This window comes from Coregonus lavaretus (genome assembly GCF_964263955.1).
Source record: "Coregonus lavaretus genome assembly, chromosome: 26".
In the NCBI taxonomy this organism is placed as follows: domain Eukaryota; kingdom Metazoa; phylum Chordata; class Actinopteri; order Salmoniformes; family Salmonidae; genus Coregonus; species Coregonus lavaretus.
Genome location: NC_140013.1, coordinates 35,782,310 through 35,802,054, shown reverse-complemented (window position 1 = coordinate 35,802,054; position 19,745 = coordinate 35,782,310). Strand labels below are relative to the sequence as shown.

At 39.6% G+C, this 19,745-nt stretch overlaps 2 protein-coding genes across 2 annotated transcripts; both read left to right on the top strand.

Moving 5' to 3' along the window:
* Nucleotides 1-505: 505 nt before the first annotated feature.
* On the top strand, nt 506-3,616 carry LOC311102004 (olfactory receptor 6N2-like; the record flags this gene model as incomplete). Its single annotated transcript, XM_084143227.1, has 3 exons — nt 506-581; nt 2,344-2,974; nt 3,505-3,616. 3 exons carry the CDS (start codon nt 506-508, stop codon nt 3,614-3,616), a joined length of 819 nt encoding a protein of 272 aa, XP_083999353.1.
* A 7,108-nt stretch (nt 3,617-10,724) lies between these two features.
* Nucleotides 10,725-13,469, top strand: LOC311102003 (olfactory receptor 10A2-like; the record flags this gene model as incomplete). The annotated part of the gene is made up of 2 exons (XM_084143226.1): nt 10,725-10,800; nt 12,517-13,469. The coding sequence occupies 2 exons, from the start codon at nt 10,725-10,727 to the stop codon at nt 13,467-13,469; spliced, it is 1,029 nt and encodes a 342-aa protein (XP_083999352.1).
* Between the last annotated feature and the right edge of the window lie 6,276 nt (nt 13,470-19,745).

Here is a 19,745-nt window from a genome sequence, read left to right as displayed (position 1 = left end):
AAAAGTATATTTAAAACCAAGTACTTTTAGGCTTTTTCTCAAGTAGTATTTTACTGGGAGACTTTCACTTTTATTTGAGTAATTTTTTATTAAGGTATCTTTACTTTTACTCAAGTATGACAATAGGGTACTTTTATCACCACTGGTGTAGATTATGTTCTTCTACTTAGTACATTTAATCACTGCATGGATGCTATATAATTGTATATTAAATCACAGACATGGCATGGCCTTACCAACTTAAATTGGACCACAGTGTATTGGACAGGCCTGCATTGTTTTCATGTGATATGATACCTTAGAGACATAAAATGTTTGAAGGGTCTCTGTGTTCTGATCAAACCAATTAGAGATAGTGTTGTAGGTCCCAATAATGAGCTTGTGTCAGACAACATAATCAATAGGTCCCAAAGTGACTCCTCTGTTTGCTGTCTAATTAAAAAGCTTCCTGAAAAGGATAACAGAGGAAGAGCGGGTGAGGAGTTCTTATAAAAGTTGTCACATTATGCAGCTCTTCCTCAATCCCAGAGATGCTGGTCTGAGAGCAGGATTGTCTTGTGAGATGACCAACACAATGGCAAGTAAGTGATAAATCCAGTGCTTTCTATGATATGACAATTGTTTGTGTTTTCTAATTTTCCAATTGGAAAAATATAATGATACAAGAGCTGTTTAAGGAACAAGAAGAACGGCAGCCATAATAAACATCTTATTTTTCTCTTTCAGGTAAACAAAATTACGTTTCCGATATTTAAATAGGAAGTTCTCACCGTCTGATTAATGTAAAACATATTGTCAACAGTGGTTGGTGAATTGGAGGATGCTAAACATTTTCTGGTTTCTTTAGTACGTCCTGTTAAATGTTTTGAAAATGCAATGACAACAAAATGCATAGCTACAAGTATTACCCTATTTGAGTCAATATATTAACCCTAACACAATCCATTCAACCTTTGCAGATATTTTTTTTTCCCATGTCAATTTGTTTTTGTTTGTTAAATGTATATTTATTTATTTGTTGTGTGAATCAATGGTTTTTGCTAAGTGGGATGCTTTGGACGACCCAACTCTGACATCCCCCCAATGAAATGTAAAATGGTTAAGGTAAGGGTTAAAGTTAGGGTTTGGTAAGGGTTTGGATAAGGGTAAGTGTAATGGTCAGGGGTCAGGGTATATGGTAGGGTCGTCCCAAGGATCCCTCTTAGCATCTACTGTGGCTCTGTGATTACCTGTGGCAACTTTGGACAACCATGCCCTTGTCCGGATCAACCTTACTGTAAACCTCCCATGTAAATGTGCTCAATGCTCAACACACTGTTGTTTGATATTTGGTTTGGTTTCTAATAGTGAATCTTGACTTAATTGAACATTAGTAGTGTAGCCACGCGGTTAAGAGCGTTGGGCCAGTAATTGAAAGGTCGCTGGTTCAAATCCCCAAGTCGGCAAGACAGTTAACCAAAAACTGCTCCTTGGGCACCAGAGATGTCGATTAAGGCAGCCCCATGCACCTCTCCGATTCAGCGAGGTTGGGTTAAATGCGGAAGACACATTGCCTGCCATGCCCCCCCCCCCCTTTCACTGTCAGCTGATTCCATACAATTCTTTGCTTTAGAGTTTGCAGTGTTGTCTATTGGTGAAATGTATTTACCTGAACAGTGAAAAACTATCAAACTAACTCTTATATCATCCTCAGCCTTTAAAGGCCTTTGTTTCCTTCTATTATGATGTTCCTTCTGTATCTCTTTGATTTCAAAAAGGTCCTACTATATGTGTGTATGGTGTGTGTGTGTGCGTGTGTGTGTGTGTGTATGGTGTGTGTGTGTGTGAAAATAATGCATACAGATGTTGATCTCCCGAGTGGCGCAGTGGTCTAAGGCACTGCATCGCAGTGCTAGCTGTGCCACTAGAGATCCTGGTTCGAATCCAGTCTCTGTCGTAGCCGGCCGCGACCGGGAGACCCATGGGGCGGCGCACAATTGGCCAAGCGTCGTCCAGGGTAGGGGAGGGAATGGCCGGCAGGGATGTAGAGCATGGTGTTTGCAACGCCAGGGTTGTGGGTTCGATTCCCACGGGGGGCCAGTATAAAAATAATAATCATGTATGCACTCACTAACTGTAAGTCGCTCTGGATAAGAGCGTCTGCTAAATGACTAAAATGTAAATGTAATACCTGTTCATAATAAGGTCATAACAACTATACTACTTAACAATGTATTCCTTGTAGTTACACTGTGTCCGACTATATACTTACTATGTATTTATATACCAGTATGTGTTTTAGACAGTGCTTCGTGGATGCATGCTTTTAGATGAAAATCGAATTATTCTCATGATGTTTTTCAGATGTTTCTCAACCACTGGAGTTCAATGTGAGCCTGTTTGCAGATTTCCTGATACATGGAGGGGAGCTGGGTCTCAAGGAGATCTACACAGAGCTGGCCATCTTTCTTCTAGTGGTATACATCATGGTCCTCATTGGCAACACCATGATCATCACTCTGGTCTTGCTGGACTCCAAACTTCACACACCAATGTATATTTTTCTCTGTAACCTGTCTTTCATAGATATAGTGATTACCACCAGCGTTCTACCTAAAATAATATCAGTGTGTTTGTGGAATGATGTGTCCATTTCATTTGCAGGTTGCTTCTTGCAGATGTATACCTATTTGACATTCCAAACTGCAGAGGGATTTCTCCTGTGTGTCATGGCCTACGACCGCTATGTTGCTATCTGCAATCCTTTACGCTACAACAGCATCATAACAATCAAAATGTGTGTGTTACTGGCCTCAACAGCATGGGCTTTGGGGATGATTTTTCCAGCATTGAATGTCATTCTTGCATCAAAACTACCTTTCTGCAGGAATGAGATAATGTATTGGTTTTGTGATTATCCTCCGATTGTTACATTGTCTTGTTTGGACACAACTTTATTGATAGATCTAGCCCTCGCATGTGCTTTATTTGTGATGTATGTTCCATTCACTGTCATATGTTGGTCATATTGTAGAATCATCAAATCCATTTGCAAAATTGCCACATCTGAAGGGCGGAAAAAAGCTTTCTCTACCTGCTCCTCACATCTCATTGTTGTCCTTACCTTCTACATTGCTCATTCATGCGTCTACATCAGTGCTAAATCAAATAATATTCATCCCAATGTTCTCATCTTAATATCTATTGTCAACTGTATTTTAACTCCTCTTGTGAACCCACTTGTTTACAGTTTCAGAAACAAACAGATAAAGGATTCTGTACTGAAACTCCTGTTTTCCAATAAAGTTATTCCATAACGCACCATGTTTGGATTTTATTATTTAAAGGTCAAATGCAGACGATCGTACATCTGTATTTTTGGTTATGTTCAATAGGTGTAAAACAGAACATTTTGATATACCATTTCAGGTAATACCTCCTTCATTTCAACATGTTTTCTCCTGTTTCGTACCTAATGAACACAGCCCAGGTCTGAAGTTAGATGGCTTTCCACATGATGAGAAGGCTCATGGAAAACACCATGATGAAAAAGATCCACATGAAGAATTGGTCCAACACCTTCGCCACCTTCGTCCACTCCCCAGTCCTTTTCACTGTGGCCCTCGTATCTCTGTAACAGTTAGCAATGTACTCAATATTTCTGATTAGCTGCTGCTGCTGACAGGTGCACTGGGTCTTACACACCTCCTCTCTCCCTCTACTCCCTCCTACTTCATCGCTCACTCCCCCCTTCCGGCTCCCCACAGTCCATGCTCATGAACATGCTGTTTCTCCAGGCGTTGTAGTGGTTGGTGGGTTTCCTCCCCATGGAGCCAGTGGGGCTGGTCAACTAATACTCTGTCTCCTCAATTATTTTGGGGGTAATGCCATCTTGACCTCTTTCCACCAGAATCAAGTCCTCTCGTACTACTTGTCCATTCATGGTGTAGTTGTTGCTCCTCTGAGGTGTAGGTTGAGGTGGCGGGTCCTGTTTTCTCAGGCTGGAAAGACATGCAGTTCTCCCCTATTTCATACAGAAAGCACACCCAGGCCAGGTACTGCAGGATGAAGATATTGGCCCACTTGGGCACAGGCTTGGCGTCTGGGCCACAGTGGTGGATGTTCATGATAAAGATGGTCAGGGCCGTGGAGGCTGTTATCATGGTCATGGTGGCTGTGTAGTACTTTCCGGTGGTACGTTGACAGGGGAACATTCATGTATTACAAACACTATCCTGATGTCACTTTAAGGCCTGATCACTGACAACGATGAGACAGCCTAAAGGGAGTGTGGTGCCAGGACAACAACCTCTCCCTCAATGCGAGCAAGACAAAGGAGATGATCGTGGACTACAGGAAAAGGAGGGCCAAACACGCCCCCATTCTTATCGACGGGGCTGTAGTGGAGCGGGTCGAGAGTTTCAAGTCATGGTCCAAACACACCAAGAAAGTCATGAAGATGGTACGACAACGCCTTTTGCCCCTCAGGAGACTGAAAATATTTGGCATGGGTCCCCAGAACCTCAAAAAGTTATACAGCTGCACCATCGAGAGCATCCTGACTGGTTGCATCACCGCCTGGTATGGCAACTGCTCGGCATCAGACCGTAAGGCGCTACAGAGGGTAGTGCGTACGGCCCAGTACATCACTGGGGCCAAGCCTCCTGCCATCCAGGACCTATATACTAAGTGGTGTCAGAAGAAGGCCCAAAAACTTGTCAAAGACTCCAGTCACCCAAGTCGTAGACTGTTCTCTCTGTTACCTCACGGCAAGAGGTACCGGAGTGCCAATTCTAGGTCCAAAAGGCTCCTTAACAGCTTCTTCCCCCAGGCCATAAGACTGCTGAACAATTACTCAAATTGCAGGATTAGCCAAAGGCACAAGAAAAGCAATGGAAGAAGAGGGAACTCCTCAGGAGAAGAGTTTTCTCTTCTTCGGTTGCCTCCACTTTGTTTCTGCATTTTATTGTCACATACACCAGACAGGTGCAGTGAAGTGTGTTGTTTTACAGTTTCAGACAAATCTTTCAGCAGCTTCTGGGCATACTTCCCATGAGCACTCCAACCGGCTAGGACAGGGCAGAGAGAAGAGTGTCTGCTAAATGACTAACATGACAAATTAGTCATTTAAAATTTAGAAGAAAGAACATGGAGAGCAATGTTAAACATTTTCAACATCGTTCTCACATAAACACCAAAACACAATGAATGTAATTTAATTTCCTTCATTTGTAATTTAGTGAACACTAGATCATTTTTATACATTTATTCAAAATGACAATCTGTGACAACCTGATGTCAGCCAGAGCAAAGTCTCTGGGATATACAGATAACTGCCTAAATAAAGGAAACACCAACATAAAGTTTCTTAATAGGGCTTTGGGCCCCAAGGCACCAGAACAGCTTCAATGCGCCTTGGCATAGGTTCCACAAGTGTCTGGAACAAGTTCGACACCATTCTTCCACAAGAAATTCCATAATTTGGTGTTTTGTTGATGGTGGTTAAAAACACTATTTCAGGCGCCGCTCCAGAATCTCCCATAAGTGTTCAATTGGGTCTGGTGACTGAGACACAAACAAACAAACAAACACACACACACACTTTAAACCCCCTATGCTTCTTTGAGACCCCTCTTTCAAAGTCACTGAGATCTTTTCTTCTAGCCATGATAGCCAAAATAATGGGTAACTGGGATTTTATATACATGACCCTAAGCATGATGGGATGTTTTAATTGCTTAATTAACTCAGGAGCAACATCTGTGTGGAAGCACCTACTTTCAATATACAGTATTTTGTATCCCTCATTTAATCAAGTGTTTCCTGTACATGGGTAAACGTCTTAATGTGTCAGAGCACATGTGAACACATGGCAGATGATGCAGAACACTGCGACAATTTGGGAGTAGATTACCCTTCTGATGCTATAGCAAGAGATCAAGCAAAGCTGACATTATGAGCCAACCAGCAGATGCAACTGAGGCATCTGTTGACCCCAAGGAGGGATATGTTGATACATGCCCTAATAAACATGCAGATGGCTATAATGCCCTCTAATATACATACTGTACACTGTTCTTGTAGGTCAAATGCATACAAAAAGGGGGAAAAACATGTCTTCATTTTCACACACACCAGATAGGTGTGATGCAAAAATTCTAGCAAAATGTATAGCGCATAGAATTAAAAAGGTATTGTCGGATATTACTCATTCTAATCAGACAGGTTTTTTACATGGAAGACACATTGGAGAAAATATAAGGCAAGTATTGGAAACAATAGAACACTATGGAAAATATGGGAAACCAGGCCTGCTAGTCATAGCAGACTTTGAAAAGGTATTTGATAAAGTACGACTGGAGTTTATATATAAATGCCTGGAGCATTTCAATTTTGGAGAATCTCATATAAAATGGGTCAAAATCATGTATAGTAACCCTAGGTGTAAAATAGTAAATAATGGCTATTTCTCAGAAAGTTTTAAACTGTCAAGAGGAGTGAAACAAGGTTGTCCACTATCGGCATATCTATTTATTGTGGCCATCGAGATGTTAGCTATTAAAATCAGATCCAATAATAATATCAGAGGATTAGAAATACAGGGCTTAAAAACGCTGATGATTCATGTTTTCTTTTAAATCCACAACTAGAATCCCCCCACAGCCTCATAGAGGATCTAGATACATTTTCTAACCGCTCTGGATTACAACCAAATTATGATAAATGTACTATATTCCGTATTGGATCACTAAAAAATAAAAATTTTACATTACCATGTAGTTTACCAATAAAATGGTCTGATGGTGATGTGGATATACTCGGAATACATATCCCAAATGAAATAAATGATCTCACTTCAATACATTTTAATAGAAAGTTAGCAAAAATAGATAAGATCTTGCTACCATGGAAAGGTAAATACCTGTCAATTTGTGGAAAAATCACCCTGATTAACTCTTTAGTATTATCCCAGTTTACCTATTTGCTTATGGTCTTGCCTACGGCTAGCGAACAGTTTTTTAAATTATATGATAAAAAAAATTCCATTTTATTTGGAACGGCAAGCCAGACAAAATTAAAAGGGCCTATTTAAATAATGAATATGAATTCGGAGGACAGAAATTATTAAATATTAAAGCATTAGACCTATCACTAAAAGCTTCAGTCATACAAAAGTTATACTTAAATACGAACTGGTTCTCAAGCAAATTAGTAAAACTGTCTCACCCAATGTTCAAGAATGGCCTTTTTCCCTTTATTCAGATTACAACCACTCATTTTCAGTTATTTGAAAAGGAAATCATCTCCCAAATATCACTATTTCTAAAACAAGCCATAGAAAGTTGGTTGCAATTTCAATGTTATCCTCCAGAAACGACAGAACAAATAATGAAACAAATATTGTGGTTAAATTCAAATATACTAATTGACAAAAAACCTTTTTTTTGACAGAATGTTTAAAAAAGGTATAATCTTCGTAAATTATATCATCGGTAGGACTGGTGGAGTTATGTCGCACATGCAAAATCTGCAGAGCTGGGAAGATTCGCCCATGCATCCCCTTGTCGCACATGCAGCTAACAAAAACATATGGAAATGTCTGCTCTACCCAAAATTACAACCAAATAATTGCAGCCTTACCGCAAAAGTTAAAGAGGAAAGTGGAAGGGGGAGAAAGTAAGGAACTTGTCTGTTGGCCTTGCATTAAAGAACACAATTTGTTAAGGAAAACTGTGATAAATAAAAAAGTATATCAGTTTCACTTAAGGACCAAAGGATTGACAGCCGTCCCATATAGATTGCAAAATAGTTGGGAGGAGATTTTTGACGTACCGATCCCATGGCATAGTGTTTATGAACTGACACGCAAAACGACACCGTGTTCAAAAATTTTAATCTTTCAATTTAAATTATTATATAAAATTATTGCTACCAATAGAATGTTATTTATATGGGGGATACAATCTTCCCAGCTCTGCAGATTTTGCTGTGAAGAGACAGAATCATTAGTTCATTTGTTTTGGTTCTGTCCATTTGTAGCTTGTTTTTTTGGACACAGGTCCAGGAATGGCTAAAGGATTGCAATATTTACCTGGAGCTAACCTTGCAGATAGCACTACTGGGTGATCTGAAAAGTCATAGTCAATCGATCAATAATATAATAATACTTTTAGCAAAAATGTTCATTTTTAATTCACAATCTGTAGAAGCAATGAGAATAGAAAGGTTCAGAGCTTTTGTAAAACATCACAGTGCGGTTGAAATATATATGGCAAAAAGAAATCCTGTATGGATGGTGTTAAGAGATAGATGGGAGGTGTTGAATGGAGTTGAAGGATGGGACTAATAACAAATAACAACAAATAATAACAAGATAACTAATAATGTAAGTATACTGTGTCCATAATAAGTATATAGGTTGTATGTTGGGAGCTTTTGGGACAGAGCACAGTTAGAAAGATATGGCATATAGAAGCTAACCTGATGAACATCATGAAAATTATCGGAGAGGTTGAGAGTAGAAGAAGTTCAGGAGCAAAAACAAATAAAATATAATTTTTGTAAAATTGACTGTGTCCATAAAAAATAATAAGCTGGAAGTAGGGGCCTAAGCATTGTTGTTCACTAATTTACCCCAAGTAGGGAAAGGATGGCGGGGTTGAAAAGTAATAAAGGGGAGTATAAATATAAAAAACATGGGGGATTGGAAGTGATGCAGACAATTACATGGATGGAAGTTACAATCTACTATCCTTTTAATTTGCTCATTCTCTGAAAAAGTGTACATTTTAATTATTTGATTGAATCATAATAAACAATAAGCATCAACTTGTTATGAAATTATTGTTATTCTCTATATACATTTCTACAAAAGTATATATCATAGGCAAAATATAATGTATTTTATTACATTAATTGTATTTATTCAATGCAACAAGATAGGATACTGTAAATGTTACCAGAAAACCTTAATGTAAAAGAAAATATTTCACAATTCTCATAAATATCATTGTGACTTTGGCTGTGGCTAATTGAAATTACCATTCAACAGCAGGAAATATCCCAGATTGCCTTTAACATGTTCAGGCTGCTACACTGTCAAATAATAGTGATATAAATACATAAACTGCCAATAATCCAGGGCCTTTTACTCTGACACAGTTCCTACAGTCCTTCTGGTGCTCCCTCTCACAGGAGCAGAGCCAAGCAATTGACATTCATGTCTGTCTGTTTACCAAAAACATCACAAGAGGGGCATACAGTGAGCTCCAAAAGTATTGGGACAGTGACAAAGGTTTTGTTGTTTTTGAAATGATAGAATGACTATCAGGTTAAAGTGCAGACCGTCAGCTTTAATTTAAGGGTATTTTCATCCATATCGGGTGAACCGTTGAGATATTACAGCACTTTTTGTACATAGTCCCCCCATTTTAGGGGACCAAAGGTATTGGGACAAATTCACTTAAATGTGTATTAAAGTAGTAAAAAGTTTAGTATTTGGTCCCATATTCATAGCACGCAATGACTACATCAAGCTTGTGACTCTACACATTTGTTGGATGCATTTGCTGTTTGTTTTGGTTGTGTTTCAGATCATTTTGTGCCCAATTGAAATGAATTATAAATACTTTTGGGGTCACTTTTATTGTAAATATGAATATGTTTCTAAACACTTCTACATTAATGTGGATGCTACCATGATTATGGATCATCCTGAATGAATCGTGAATAATGAGAAAGTTACAGATGCACAAATACCATTCCCCCCAAGAAATGCTAACCTCCCCTGTTATTGAAATGTTGAGAAGTTAGTATGTCTTGGGTATCTGTACTTGACTTTACTATTTATGTTTTTGACTACTTTTACTTTTACTTCACTACATTCCTAAAGAAAAGGATGTACTTTTCACTCCATACATTTTCCCTGACAACCAAAAGTACTCATTACATTTTGAGTGCTTAGCAGGACAGGAAAATGGTCCAATCCATGCACTTATCAAGAGAACATGCCTGTCATCCCTACTGCCTCTGATCTGGCGGTTTCACTAAACATAAATGCTTCATTTGTAAATGATGTCTGAGTGTTGGAGTGTGCCCCTGGTTTGCCATAAATAAAAAATATATAGAGAAAATGGTGCCATCTGGTTTGCTTAATATAAGGAATTTGAAATGATTTATAGTTTCATTTTTGACACGTAAAGTAAAGTATATTTTTAGCAATTACATTTAATTTTGATACAAAAGTATATTTAAAACCAAGTACTTTTAGGCTTTTTCTCAAGTAGTATTTTACTGGGAGACTTTCACTTTTATTTGAGTCATTTTTTATTAAGGTATCTTTACTTTTACTCAAGTATGACAATAGGGTACTTTTATCACCACTGGTGTAGATTATGTTATTCTACTTAGTACATTTAATCACTGCATGGATGCTATATAATTGTATATTAAATCACAGACATGGCATGGCCTTACCAACTTAAATTGGACCACAGTGTATTGGACAGGCCTGCATTGTTTTCATGTGATATGATACCTTAGAGACATAAAACGTTTGAAGGGTCTCTGTGTTCTGATCAAACCAATTAGAGCTGGTGTTGTAGGTCCCAATAATGAGCTTGTTTCAGACAACATGATCAATAGGTCCCAAAGTGACTCCTCTGTTTGCTGTCTAATTAAAAAGCTTCCTGAAAAGGATAACAGAGGAAGAGCGGGTGAGGAGTTCTTATAAAAGTTGTCACATTATGCAGCTCTTCCTCAATCCCAGAGATGCTGGTCTCAGAGCAGGATTGTCTGGTGAGATGACCAACGCAATGGCAAGTAAGTGAGAAATCCAGTGCTTTCTATGATATGACAATTGTTTGTGTTTTCTAATTTTCCAATTGGAAAAATATAATGATACAAGAGCTGTTTAAGGAACAAGAAGAACGGCAGCCATAATAAACATCTTATTTTTCTCTTTCAGGTAAACAAAATTACGTTTCCGATATTTAAATAGGAAGTTCTCACCGTCTGATTAATGTAAAACATATTGTCAACAGTGGTTGGTGAATTGGAGGATGCTAACAATTTTCTGGTTTCTTTAGTACGTCCTGTTAAATGTTTTGAAAATGCAATGACAACAAAATGCATAGCTACAAGTATTACCCTATTTGAGTCAATGTATTAACCCTAACACAATCCATTCAACCTTAGCAGATTATTTTTTTTCCCATGTCCATTTGTTTTTGTTTGTTAAATGTATATTTATTTATTTGTTGTGTGAATCAATGGTTTTTACTAAGTGGGATGCTTTGGATGACCCAACTCTGACATCCCCCCATTGAAATGTAAAATGGTTAAGGTAAGGGTTAAGGTTAGGGTTTGGTAAGGGTTTGGATAAGGGTAAGTGTAATGGTCAGGGTTAGGGGTCAGGGTATAGGGTAGGGTCGTCCCAAGGATCCCTCTTAGCATCTACTGTGGCTCTGTGATTACCTGTGGCAACTTTGGACAACCATGCCCTTGTCCGGATCAACCTCACTGTAAACCTCCCATGTAAATGTGCTCAATGCTCAACACACTGTTGTTTGATATTTGGTTTGGTTTCTAATAGTGAATCTTGACTTAATTGAAAATCAGTAGTGTAGCCTCGCGGTTAAGAGCGTTGGGCCAGTAATTGAAAGGTCGCTGGTTCAAATCCCCAAGTCGGCAAGACAGTTAACCAAAAACTGTTCCTGGGGCACCAGAGATGTCGATTAAGGCAGCCCCATGCACCTCTCCGATTCAGCGAGGTTGGGTTAAATGCGGAAGACACATTGCCTGCCATGCCCCCCCCCCCCCTTTCACTGTCAGCTGATTCCATACAATTCTTTGCTTTAGAGTTTGCAGTGTTGTCTATTGGTGAAATGTCTTTACCTGAACAGTGAAAAACTATCAAACTAACTCTTATATCATCCTCAGCCTTTAAAGGCCTTTGTTTCCTTCTATTATGATGTTCCTTCTGTATCTCTTTGATTTCAAAAAGGTCCTACTATATGTGTGTATGGTGTGCGTGTGTGTGTGTGTATGGTGTGTGTGTGTGTGTGTGTGTGTGTATGGTGTGTGTGTGTGTGTGTGTATGGTGTGTGTGTGTGTGGTGTGTGTGTGTGTGTGTATGGTGTGTGTGTGTATGGTGTGTGTGTGTGTGTGTGTGTATGGTGTGTGTGTGTGTGTGTGTGTGTATGGTGTGTGTGTGTGTGTGTGTGTGTGTGTATGGTGTGTGTGTGTGTGTGTATGGTGTGTGTGTGTGTGTGTGTATGGTGTGTGTGTATGGTGTGTGTGTGTGTGTATGGTGTGTGTGTGTGTGTGTGTGTGTATGGTGTGTGTGTGTGTGTGTGTGTAATACCTGTTCATAATAAGGTCACAACAACTATACTACTAAACAATGTATTCCTTGTGGTTACACTGTGTCCGACTATATACTTACTATGTATTTATATACCAGTATGTGTTTTAGACAGTGCTTCGTGGATGCATGCTTTTAGATGAAAATCGAATTATTCTCATGATGTTTTTCAGATGTTTCTCAACCACTGGAGTTCAATGTGAGCCTGTTTGCAGATTTCCTGATACATGGAGGGGAGCTGGGTCTCAAGGAGATCTACACAGAGCTGGCCATCTTTCTTCTAGTGGTATACATCATGGTCCTCATTGGCAACACCATGATCATCACTCTGGTCTTGCTGGACTCCAAACTTCACACACCAATGTATATTTTGCTCTGTAACCTGTCTTTCATAGATATAGTGATTACCACCAGCGTTCTACCTAAAATAATATCAGTGTGTTTGTGGAATGATGTGTCCATTTCATTTGCAGGTTGCTTCTTGCAGATGTATACTTATTTGACATTCCAAATTGCAGAGGGATTTCTCCTGTGTGTCATGGCCTACGACCGCTATGTTGCTATCTGCAATCCTTTACGCTACAACAGCATCATAACAATCAAAAAGTGTGTGTTACTGGCCTCAACAGCATGGGCTTTGGGGATGATTTTTCCAGCATTGAATGTCATTCTTGCATCAAAACTACCTTTCTGCAGGAATGAGATAATGTTTTGGTTTTGTGATTATCCTCCGATTGTTACATTGTCTTGTTTGGACACAACTTTATTGATAGATCTAGCCCTCGCATGTGCTTTATTTGTGATGTATGTTCCATTCACTGTCATATGTTGGTCATATTGTAGAATCATCAAATCCATTTGCAAAATTGCCACATCTGAAGGGCGGAAAAAAGCTTTCTCTACCTGCTCCTCACATCTCATTGTTGTCCTTACCTTCTACATTGCTCATTCATGCGTCTACATCAGTGCTAAATCAAATAATATTCATCCCAATGTTCTCATCTTAATATCTATTGTCAACTGTATTTTAACTCCTCTTGTGAACCCACTTGTTTACAGTTTCAGAAACAAACAGATAAAGGATTCTGTACTGAAACTCCTGTCTTCCAATAAAGTTATTCCATAACGCACCATGTTTGGATTTTATTATTTAAAGGTCAAATGCAGCCGTTTTTTATTTGGATTTATTTATCAAATCATTTCTGGGTAACAATTAAGTACCTTACTGTGATTGTTTTCAATGAAAATGGTCAAAAAGAAACAATAGCTTCTTAGCATAGAGTAATTTCTCAATCAAGAATGTTGCTAGGACTGTCTGGGAGTGGTCTTAGTGGGGAGGGGAAAATTGAAAACTATCTGTTATTGGCAGAAAGGTTTGGAACTCTCTTTCTTATTGGTCTATTAACTAATATACCGCCTGGCAGGCCAAAACTCCATATCACCAGAAACAATTCTTACACTAAAAGGGCATTACCAATTTCGCAATTTCAAAGTATTATTCCAACCTCATAGTGTGTAAATATATATAGAACTCAGGTAAATCACATTTTTGACTGCACTGAGCCTTTAACAATGAATTAGCATGTTTGATATATCCTTATAATCAAATATGATTATGTTACTTTGAAATGGTAAAAGGTTACACGGCAAGGAAAAACCATTGTCTATACATTCCGGGTTGATATTGTCTGGAGCTTTCAGATTTTAAAACTATCACACACATTCAAGCACCATTGTATAAGGACATGTACAACTCCCTGCTGGCAACAAAAGATTGTTTATTGCATATCAGCATTCGCAGTTAACATCTAGCTAGCCGATGGAGTTCATGAAGAGTTTGTTGAGCATCTATCCATGCATATAAACATTTTAGAGGATCGAAATTAAGTGTTGGACATAATGAATCAGAAACTATGTGCCCCAGTCATAAGCATACATAATGATGCAACAAGGGAAGGGAAGCACAGAAGAGAGTAGTAGTTATTATTATCCATTTTAGCTCTGCTCTCGTTTGCCATGAATGCCATGCATGTATTACCGATCAACGCATGCGTGGGAGTCATTAGGCCTACTGTTGTGTGAAGCGCTGATTGGCTGGAATAATCCCAGGAAACCAACTATGTTCTGAACTATGAGAGAGTTTGCAGTTAGAGGAGGTGTGTGGAAGCCCCCGGGAAGTGCAGGGAGCGCTATAAAATAGACAGGACAACAGAAACACAACACTTGGTTTCTAGATCAAGTCCACATGATGACCTGTACATTGAGATAAACTAGTCATATTGTCAAGCCACTATCAGGAGTTTGATCTTTTCCATTTTCTTCTGTGAATTAAGTCTTGTTAAGTGAATTATTTTTGCAAACTGTATTAAGTAGCATTGTTTTGTGCACACTATACAGACGGTAAGTGTTACTGTATAGTGGGGAGGCAAATCATTGGTGTTATTGTGCTAATTCAATACCAGATTCATCAATTCATCATTTGCATCAATGGCTATTCAAAATGGTTTATATTACATGTAGTGTATACTATAGAGATGAATGATTCATGTTTTTATGTCTTTTTGTGTGTGTCTTTTCACAGAAATAGTCCAAATAATATCCAAATCTGTCGACAACATAAATGCCCTGAATACAGCTTTCACAATGTAGAAAGTAAGTGTCTCATACCAAATAAGATCGTCAACTATTTCTGTCGTTCTTAAGCAAATGCTGATATTGTGCACCTTTGTAAAATTATCTTCCTTGACCGCCAGTTGACTCTTGCATTCAAGCCAATGTGACTGTTGTGACTGACTTCCTCTTCGGTGGGGGTGAGAGAGGGTTCTACCTAGAGCTGGTCTTCCTATTGGTGGTCTACCTGATGATCCTGATTGGAAAGCTCATCATACTTACCCTGGTGGCGACAGACCCCAAGCAGCAGTCTGCCATGTACATTTTCCTCAGCAACCTGGCCCTCATAGACACTGTTATATCAACCAGTGTTCTCTCTAAGATGATAGCAGTGTGTTTGTGGAATGACATAACCATCTCTCAGCATGTTTTATCCAGTTGTATGTGTTTTTGTCATTTGAAACCGTCGAGAGCGAGCTGCTGTGTGTCATGGACTATAACCGCTATGTCACCATCTGTAATATCTTACGCCACAGCTGCATTATCACTAAGAGAATGCGGCCTATTGGCTACAGCAGCATGGGCATCGGGACTCTATTTACCTGCTTTCTGTGTCCTTTTCGCATCACAAATACCCTTCTGTAGCAACAAAATACATTTTTTGGTTCTGTGACTTTCCTCCCGTTCACTGTCATTATTTGGTCCTACTTCAGACTAATTTTAACCGTCTGCAAGATTGCGTCTTCAGAGGGCCGTATAAAAGCCTTCTCTACCTGCTCCGCATATCTTACTGTAGTCCTCATCTTCCACCTCACTCACTCCTGCATCTACATCAGTGCCAAATCAAAAAAAAAACGTTCACTGTAATGTTCTAATCTTGATATCTATTGTTAACTGCTGTCTGACAGTGTCCCTGTTATGAATCCTGTCATCTATAGTTTCAGAAACAAAGAGGTAAAGGCTGCACTGAGAAAGCTCTGTTCTGGTAACGTCGGCTCTTATGGTGAATAACAGGGACACTGTTGAACTGTTGTGGGGTTAAACACTCAATTAGAATATGTAGCTATACAAAATGCAGTCATTTGTCAGGAGACTAGCAGAGTGTCTGAGCAGATCGAATTAAATATTTCTCTGTGGAGAGAGGTGAAATCAGTAGGGAATACAAGTTGGCACAACAAAGCAAGGATCAGGACATACAGTTTAGAATCAGGACATACAGTTCAGAATCAGGACATACAGTTCAGGATCAGGACATACAGTTCAGAATCAGGACATACAGTTCAGAATCAGGACATACAGTTCAGAATCAGGACATACAGTTCAGAATCAGGACATACAGTTCAGAATCAGAACATACAGTTCAGAATCAGAACATTCAGTTCAGAATCAGAACATACAGTTCAGAATCAGAACATACAGTTCAGAATCAGAACATACAGTTCAGAATCAGGACATACAGTTCAGAATCAGAACATACAGTTCAGAATCAGGACATACAGTTCAATCCACTGTGAACAGAGAAAACAGAGAATAAACCCTGGATACGTAACAGCTAATAGTTAAAGTGATAATCTTTGTTTCTCTTAACAATATCAAGTTGAATTGTCCCTTTCAGTATGTCAGACATACACTGGATCATGTACTATGAGATTTTGTGATGCTGCAATTGATTATTTAATAATTTTTGAAATGTCACAAACAGTCAGAATGGATTTTAATGTTAATAAATTAACTCAAAAAGCTTAAACCAACTATTAATTTCTGTTTTATCATCCCTGTATGGTAATTTAAAGGTATTGCAATTCCCATGTTCACTTTGAAATGAATGTAGAAACTACAAATAATTATCTAACACACACGACCTGTAGAGATGTAGGATCTTAATTTGATCTACCCTTTGCAGGAGAACTGTAGGACATTTAAAACTTGTAGTGTACGTGAGGTTTAAAGAGGCTTCTGAAGTTTGTAATCTCCACTATGACATTTCAGACTTGGTTTTCCCTTACGAAAAATGTATCAACCCCTACAAAAATGCCCATTAATTGTAATCCACATAAAAAATCACATTTCCTGTTGCTGCAGCAGGATTATTTTCCTGCTGTAGCAAACTTGCTCAAGTTAGGATCGTACATCTGTATTTCTGGTTATGTTCAATAGGTGTAAAACAGAACATTTTGATATACCATTTCAGGTAATACCTCCTTCATTTCAACATGTTTTCTCCTGTTCGTACCTAATGAACACAGCCCAGGTCTGAAGTTAGATGGCTTTCCACATGATGAGAAGGCTCATGGAAAACACCATGATGAAAAAGATCCACATGAAGAATTGGTCCAACACCTTCGCCACCTTCGTCCACTCCCCAGTCCTTTTCACTGTGGCCCTCGTATCTCTGTAACAGTTAGCAATGTACTCAATATTTCTGATTAGCTGCTGCTGCTGACAGGTGCACTGGGTCTTACACACCTCCTCTCTCCCTCTACTCCCTCCTACTTCATCGCTCACTCCCCCCTTCCGGCTCCCCACAGTCCATGCTCATGAACATGCTGTTTCTCCAGGCGTTGTAGTGGTTGGTGGGTTTCCTCCCCATGGAGCCAGTGGGGCTGGTCAACTAATACTCTGTCTCCTCAATTATTTTGGGGGTAATGCCATCTTGACCTCTTTCCACCAGAATCAAGTCCTCTCGTACTACTTGTCCATTCATGGTGTAGTTGTTGCTCCTCTGAGGTGTAGGTTGAGGTGGCGGGTCCTGTTTTCTCAGGCTGGAAAGACATGCAGTTCTCCCCTATTTCATACAGAAAGCACACCCAGGCCAGGTACTGCAGGATGAAGATATTGGCCCACTTGGGCACAGGCTTGGCGTCTGGGCCACAGTGGTGGATGTTCATGATAAAGATGGTCAGGGCCGTGGAGGCTGTTATCATGGTCATGGTGGCTGTGTAGTACTTTCCGGTGGTACGTTGACAGGGGAACATTCATGTATTACAAACACTATCCTGATGTCACTTTAAGGCCTGATCACTGACAACGATGAGACAGCCTAAAGGGAGTGTGGTGCCAGGACAACAACCTCTCCCTCAACGCGAGCAAGACAAAGGAGATGATCGTGGACTACAGGAAAAGGAGGGCCAAACACGCCCCCATTCTTATCGACGGGGCTGTAGTGGAGCGGGTCGAGAGTTTCAAGTCATGGTCCAAACACACCAAGAAAGTCATGAAGATGGTACGACAACGCCTTTTGCCCCTCAGGAGACTGAAAATATTTGGCATGGGTCCCCAGAACCTCAAAAAGTTATACAGCTGCACCATCGAGAGCATCCTGACTGGTTGCATCACCGCCTGGTATGGCAACTGCTCGGCATCAGACCGTAAGGCGCTACAGAGGGTAGTGCGTACGGCCCAGTACATCACTGGGGCCAAGCCTCCTGCCATCCAGGACCTATATACTAAGTGGTGTCAGAAGAAGGCCCAAAAAATTGTCAAAGACTCCAGTCACCCAAGTCGTAGACTGTTCTCTCTGTTACCTCACGGCAAGAGGTACCGGAGTGCCAATTCTAGGTCCAAAAGGCTCCTTAACAGCTTCTTCCCCCAGGCCATAAGACTGCTGAACAATTACTCAAATTGCAGGATTAGCCAAAGGCACAAGAAAAGCAATGGAAGAAGAGGGAACTCCTCAGGAGAAGAGTTTTCTCTTCTTCGGTTGCCTCCACTTTGTTTCTGCATTTTATTGTCACATACACCAGACAGGTGCAGTGAAGTGTGTTGTTTTACAGTTTCAGACAAATCTTTCAGCAGCTTCTGGGCATACTTCCCATGAGCACTCCAACAGGCTAGGACAGGGCAGAGAGAAGAGTGTCTGCTAAATGACTAACATGACAAATTAGTCATTTAAAATTTAGAAGAAAGAACATGGAGAGCAATGTTAAACATTTTCAACATCGTTCTCACATAAACACCAAAACACAATGAATGTAATTTAATTTCCTTCATTTGTAATTTAGTGAACACTAGATCATTTTTATACATTTATTCAAAATGACAATCTGTGACAACCTGATGTCAGCCAGAGCAAAGTCTCTGGGATATACAGATAACTGCCTAAATAAAGGAAACACCAACATAAAGTTTCTTAATAGGGCTTTGGGCCCCAAGGCACCAGAACAGCTTCAATGCGCCTTGGCATAGGTTCTACAAGTGTCTGGAACAAGTTCGACACCATTCTTCCACAAGAAATTCCATAATTTGGTGTTTTGTTGATGGTGGTTAAAAACACTATTTCAGGCGCCGCTCCAGAATCTCCCATAAGTGTTCAATTGGGTCTGGTGACTGAGACACAAACAAACAAACAAACACACACACACACTTTAAACACCCTATGCTCTTTTGAGACCCATCTTTCAAAGTCACTGAGATCTTTTCTTCTAGCCATGATAGCCAAAATAATGGGTAACTGGGATTTTATATACATGACCCTAAGCATGATGGGATGTTTTAATTGCTTAATTAACTCAGGAGCAACATCTGTGTGGAAGCACCTACTTTCAATATATAGTATTTTGTATCCCTCATTTAATCAAGTGTTTCCTGTACATGGGTAAACGTCTTAATGTGTCAGAGCACATGTGAACACATGGCAGATGATGCAGAACACTGCGACAATTTGGGAGTAGATTACCCTTCTGATGCTATAGCAAGAGATCCAGTAAAGCTGACATTATGAGCCAACCAGCAGATGCAACTGAGGCATCTGTTGACCCCAAGGAGGGATATGTTGATACATGCCCTAGTAAAA